At 40.4% G+C, this 6,165-nt stretch overlaps 1 protein-coding gene and 1 long non-coding RNA gene across 2 annotated transcripts in view; one reads left to right on the top strand and one right to left on the bottom strand.

Annotated features, from left to right (window-relative positions):
* The window catches only part of LOC116693500 (uncharacterized), a 5,379-nt gene extending 397 nt beyond the window's left edge, over positions 1-4,982 (top strand). The window contains exons 2-3 of the long non-coding RNA XR_004332936.1: positions 551-556; positions 4,972-4,982. This is a non-coding gene — a long non-coding RNA (uncharacterized LOC116693500). The remainder of the gene's footprint in view (positions 1-550; positions 557-4,971) is intronic.
* Positions 1-5,897, bottom strand: part of LOC116693480 (gamma-aminobutyric acid receptor-associated protein-like 2) — an 11,337-nt gene extending 5,440 nt beyond the window's left edge. The window contains exons 1-3 of the mRNA XM_032522484.1: positions 5,747-5,897; positions 4,456-4,511; positions 1,560-1,732 (exon numbers count right to left, since the gene is read on the bottom strand). Of these exons, the coding sequence (XP_032378375.1) occupies positions 1,560-1,732; positions 4,456-4,511; positions 5,747-5,780 (263 nt within the window). The 5' untranslated portion in view covers positions 5,781-5,897. The remainder of the gene's footprint in view (positions 1-1,559; positions 1,733-4,455; positions 4,512-5,746) is intronic.
* Between the last annotated feature and the right edge of the window lie 268 nt (positions 5,898-6,165).

The following is a 6,165-nucleotide window of genomic DNA, read 5'->3' as shown; positions in this document are numbered from 1 at the left end:
GGCCAGATTTGGCCCGCGGACCTTGAGTTTGACACATGTGGTGTATCCTACTGCTAAACCAAAATCAGTGTGTTCTGTTGATCTTCTGTTCTATATGTGTTATTGTTGTCTAACTGTGTGTAATATTCTTCTTTTTTTTTAGACAGAGCTGCTTGGGAACGCAAAATTAATTTGAGTGTAAACTAACAATAAAGTTGCTTCAGATTGTTAGTGTATTGCAGCAAAAATGCTGACCATAAATACAATTAGAAAAGGGGTTTTAAAGATGATAACCTCCATTCATCGGAAACAGAAGGAAACACAGCACTGGCTTCTCTAAGTCAGAAGGTAGAAGTCTCTGACATGCATCACATGAAAATACTTAACAGTCCTTTCTGCACATTCTGCCCTCTAAAAGCTCAAGGTACATATCTTCATATGATCTGGGATCACTCTCCTGTTGGTCAGTTCTGGAACAATATTGCATCCAGAATATCTGCCTTGATGAATGACACTGTCAGTGTTTTGATTCTGAATCATCTCTAAAACGGGCTGTTTCACATACTGAAAGAAAGTGGTTCAGGGATTGGCTCCACACGGCCCTCAGCAACCAATACCAAAACCACAAGGCATCATGCACGCACAACTGGACCGGCTATCAAAAACAAGAAGAGAGAAGCTCAAATTACAACACACACACAGGGGGGGGGGGGGGGGGGTGACTTCAGTCTCTGCTCAGGATTTACTCAGCTATACAGTATCATTACGTAGCCAATACTTGTTCTGAATGTTGAGTACAACCTCTTTAAGAGTAACTTAAAGACATCTAGCTAGGACATCTACACTGGCTGACTGATAAAGATAGCTAGCTGTATAATGAAGGACTCTGGACAATGCCTGTTCTCTCTCTCTCTCTCTCTCTCTCCCCCCCCCACCAAAAAAGACTGAAAGAACTACTGTTTTATGCTGCTACGTTACCACCTTCGCTCTTGTTCTACTTATTCAATTTTTTTACACACTGCTGAAGACCTGCTATACCGATTTTCATGTCTATCTATCTATCCATCCATCCATCCATCGTTTATTAGCTAGGATATCAAGTGAATGTCCAGCAGTTTCCAGTTTTGCTAACCATATCTAATATGGTGGTTTCATTCTCCTTCACAGAGAGATTATTACTCACCCATGACGAGGTCATATGTCTGGTCGTCAGTAACCCAGATGTACAGAGAAACACACCAATGAGTGTTGAAGTAAGACACCCTTATACTGCATACCACTTTAAGAAGACAAGGGCCTCACAGTACATGATTTATACAATCAATTAAAATGGGATTTTAGGGTGATTGTAGGGCTGCATCTGAATATTCGTTCAATGGGTAACGACTTGATTAAATAATTTTGGCATTTGAATATTTGTCTTTTTTTTGTTGTTGAAAAAACGTGCATACAGGCTGAAATTCCCTGTGGTGATTTGTCGGGATTAGGCTGCTGGCTAAAGCGGCTCTACGTCCTCCATCTCAGCCAAGAACGGAGAAACGTAGAGTTACACGCAAGCTGTTTTGCTGCGTTGCTCTCACCTGGATTGGGGGACAGTTTTGTCGACAAAGAGGAAGATGGCTTTCTCTGAAGGCAGCTGGATGCGTTTCCTGATGATCCACATGAACTGGGCCACTGTGATGTCAGAGGGCACAAGGTACTTCCTCTTATCAATGTCCACTATCTGCGAGCCGGAAACCTTCTCCACTATCACCTGGAGCACATAGGTTAACAGAAAAATAGGCCTTTTAACACTGACACTGACTTTGGTTTGGCATGGGTTGCATCGTGCTCTAATATTCAGATTCATGGTTCTGCTGTAACTGGCCATATATGGCCATTTTATGTTAAACTAATATCAGTTTGAACCCATAGTATTCACAGGCTTACAACTGCATCAGGATAGGAGTGAGTCATTATTAAACCTATTGGTTGGTTTCATTTGACATGTAACAGCCAAATCCCTTTTAAACCACTCATTCAATAGACCCCATTTCATTTTATTTAAGATCATAAAAACACATTTTATTCAAAGATGACAGAATCTAAATAAAATTGCAGTATCAAAAGACATCTTGGTTTGTCTTTCCACTGTTCCAACGATTACCACTCTAGTCTGGTTGAAATAAACTCTTAATTCACCCATTTACATGTTTAGATTAGATTAGATTCAACTTTATTGTCATTGTGCAGTGTACAAGTACAAAGACACCAAAATGCAGTTTGTGTCTAAACAGAAGTGCAAAAAAAATAAAATGCAATATGATATACCTAAGTATAGATGGTGCATTTACAGGACAAGAAATATATTGCCGTGTTATAAGAGTAGAATAAATATGGCTATGTAATATGAACAATTTATGAACAACATGTACAGATATGTGCAATGTAGTAGCAGTGTCATTATAATAGTAGTAAGAATAATGTTAATGTAATAAAGGTATATGTAGTGTATTAACAGAATATATAATAAGAAAAACTATAGATATGAGAGATATACTAGATATACTAGAGATATGCTGGCTCTATACACGCTAAAAGTAGTGATTATTTACATGGAGTCTGGTGGAGATATGCTGGCTCTATACACGCTAAAAGTAGTAATTATTTACATGGAGTCTGGTGGAGATATGCTGCTCTATACATCCTAAAAGTAGTGATTATTTACATGGAGTCTGGTGGAGATATGCTGCTCTATACACGTTAAAAGTAGTGATTATTTACATGGAGTCTGGTGGAGATATGCTGCTCTATACACGTTAAAAGTAGTGATTATTTACATGGAGTCTGGTGGGGTTGGTGATGGGGTTTTCAGGGCTGTTTCATGTTAAACAAAAAGGATCTTCCGGTATTTTTTCTTTAATTTTCAGACACTTATATAATAATAATAACAACCTGAGCCTGTCAGTGGCAACAACAGCCCTTTTAGGGGAAGGAAATTGACGGTGCGCCCTATAGGGTTACATTCTCTGTGGGTTGCTAATATAATATCATTGACCTGTGCAGCTTTAAAGTGTTGAAAGCAGCTCTTAATGATTTGGTAAAAATAAATGTAAATGTTTTAGCAGTTCTGCCTTGCTCTTGTTTGCAATCCCCTTCAGTGCTGACCCCTGTGTCTTATAAAGGATCTTACACTATATCTATACAATATAAGGAACTCTAACTGTTTGCCCTGTTCCTCCCAGACCTCCCATTACACAGATGCAGAATGTAAGAATTAAAAAAGATATTGAGTATGACAGGCATTATCATGCACACAAAAGTCTCTGGGTTTGTGTTTCCTAAGACCAGGCAGTTATAACCTTATGTCAGAGATCTCCAACAGGGGGTCCGGGGCCCCTAGGGGGTCATTAGAGTTACTGCAGAGGGGGTCTCCAAATTATTAATTTCTTAAAAAAAAAAAATTCAGTACAAAAAAATGCTTTGCACGTACAGTATATAATGTGAGACAGGTACGTCAGAGGGGGATAAGTAGGTCAGAAGTTGCAAAAAAATCACGCATCCTGTCTAACTTGCAAAATATAAATTCAATAGTTGGCAACGTTTTGGTAGTAGACCTTCATCTGCATACGGCTGAAGGCTGTTCCTTGGCAGCTGTTGAAGCCCCCTGCCTTGTGTTATTATCCACTACCTCCACCAATCAGAGAGGCTATATTCCCTTCCCACCAGCAGGGCAGAGGTTATGGGCTTGCTGGCGGTGTGTGATCCAGTTAGCCGGTCTAAAATGAATTCAAATCTACGTATAGTATAACATCAGTCACATATCAACAGTAGCAAGGGATTATGAGTTTTCAAATGCTGTTTCTTTGATATTTATACTAATGCTGATATTTGATGTGTTTTTTTGTAAATAGCGTCTTCAGAACTGTATTTTTAGAAGCATTAAAACACCTGTGTAACAGCATTTACACCAGGGTTAGAGCCATAATCAAAACCTTTTTTGATACAATTAGTATTTTATTATGTATGTGAAATGAGTAGCTATGGGGCTTCCATTTGGTTTGATAGTGGTGATGACAGTCAAATTTCAAATAAGTTAAGTCAGGGCATTTGATTGTGAGAAAGTCCTCTGTTTTTCTGCCATCCTGGAATGCTGGGTGGACTAGCCAGACCTTCCTCTGCAGCGCTGTGGAGGAAGGTCTGGCAAAGTGAGACTATAACGTGAATATGAAAGCAGACATGGAGAACTTTGTCACTCAGACTTAATTATGGAAAGTCATAGAAATCTGGGATTTTCCATTGGGGTCACAGGTGGAACCCTGGTTCTCTGAGCTGTCTATGAAGGCTGTTTTTACCACTCAGTCCTTCTCTTCTTTTCCACTCATACCTGTCATTCACTCAACCAGACACTCACTCTTATCTCTTGACTCTCACTCACTCGATCTGTAACCTTAATCACCATCCCACTGCACAAACCCCACCTTCCCCCATACTCACCGGTACTCTGTCAGGATATTTGTTTCGTATTTTGGCTGACTCCACACATCGGTGCTCTGAGGGAGAGACAGGAAACAAACAGGAAGTCAGGATTAAAGGGATGAGTGAGGCCTCTTGGGAGTCTCTTCTCCTGCCTCACTGCCAAACACAGCCAAGCCTTGTCAGAGCCAATGCTCCATATGAAAACTCAAGCACAGCATATAAACTAGACCAGACAGAGGAGTGGATGCTGTGTACAGGATGCCACTATCCACCAAGTCAAAGTGGGATTATCTTCATACAGTCTTTATTAAGTGATACTAAACATTAGAGTACTTATTATATAAATAGTGGTAGTACTTCTACTTCCAGTAGGCCTACATGTATGCTTTGTTATCAGGACCAGATGCAGCAGGCAGTCACAGAACAGAGGCCAGAGAGGGGAGGGTGAGGTGATGGGTGATAAGATGTGGCGGATACATTTAGGTTCAACACTTTGCACGCTTTCATTAGCCCAGATAAGAGGCCTACTTATAGAAACATCTCTGCAAGACCAGCAGTAGTGTTTCTTTAAAAAGGAGAGTCAGGTTGTCTGAAGCCATTATGAACACAGTTAAGCTAAAAGGAGCATGGAGAGAACTTTACACCAGCTCAGTTCATGACTGTTTCCCCTGAAACCTTCATATGTTGTTAGTGGAACAAGTTACAAGCTCTGGGACTAATACAAAGATAACACTCTGAAATTCATCTGTATAGTACAAGGGCACTAAAAATTTACTAATAATAATCCAAACTCGTGCTCTTTTTGATTTGTTTTACTTGAAAAATGTTTCTGTCTTTTGTCAGCAAAATACACCCAAAGCAGTGGGATCCATGCAAAAAGTTCCTATTCAAATGAATGTTGAGAGACACCTTCTGGGTGGAGTCTTTTTGCCTAATAACTACTACACTTGACTAAGCCTGTTCCTACCAAGGGTTTTCTAAGACAGATGTTCAAATAGAATTTGGCGATGAAATGACTCCGTGCAAAAGAAAGACCCGTTAGGATAAAACAGCTGTCTGACATGGCAGTAATACTGAAGGTGACAACTGTCATTTGACTTGCAGGAAAAATATGTTAGCATTTGTTGCTAGTCATGCAACGTTAGCAGTTATGTATCAGTCGTCTGCTGGCTGCGCAGACACACATGCATGTCTGCACAGACTGCACCTATGTGGAATGATATGGCAAAATCGCACAGAGCGAAACAGAAAGGAGGGCGCAGGACATGACACGAGCATCTCTTGTTTCATAACAATCCAACCCCTTTACCCAGGGAATGGTCCTCTTTAAACATCCATTTCATCTTTGCTGGATCCCCGCACTGAGGCGTGATGGTAGAGTCGAAGGGCGGGCTTCTAAATCCGCGGATAATGTCGGCGTAATGTCCAAAAATCCAGACAAAAGCGACCAAAACAAAACGTCAACAACTGTCTCTTCTGCCCGAAGACTCCAACTGTCCGTCTAGCTGGGAGGTGACGTCACCGTCCTACAGAGGGGTGGAGAAAATGATGCTACCTTCAGGTTCTCTCGGAAAGAATCACAACACCCATTGAGCACTCAATTAGACTTGTACTAAATACGCAGGGTATTGCAGGCAGTGGTGGCATAAGTACTTTAAATGGTGGTAGAAGTACTTTAAAATTTAGAATTTATTTATGGATTATGTTTTGTATTGCATAGTAACTAAG

This window comes from Etheostoma spectabile, chromosome 8 (genome assembly GCF_008692095.1).
Source record: "Etheostoma spectabile isolate EspeVRDwgs_2016 chromosome 8, UIUC_Espe_1.0, whole genome shotgun sequence".
Classification (NCBI taxonomy): Eukaryota; Metazoa; Chordata; class Actinopteri; order Perciformes; family Percidae; genus Etheostoma; species Etheostoma spectabile.
Note: the sequence above shows the minus strand (reverse complement) of the source record. Positions and strands in the feature narration are given on the sequence as shown.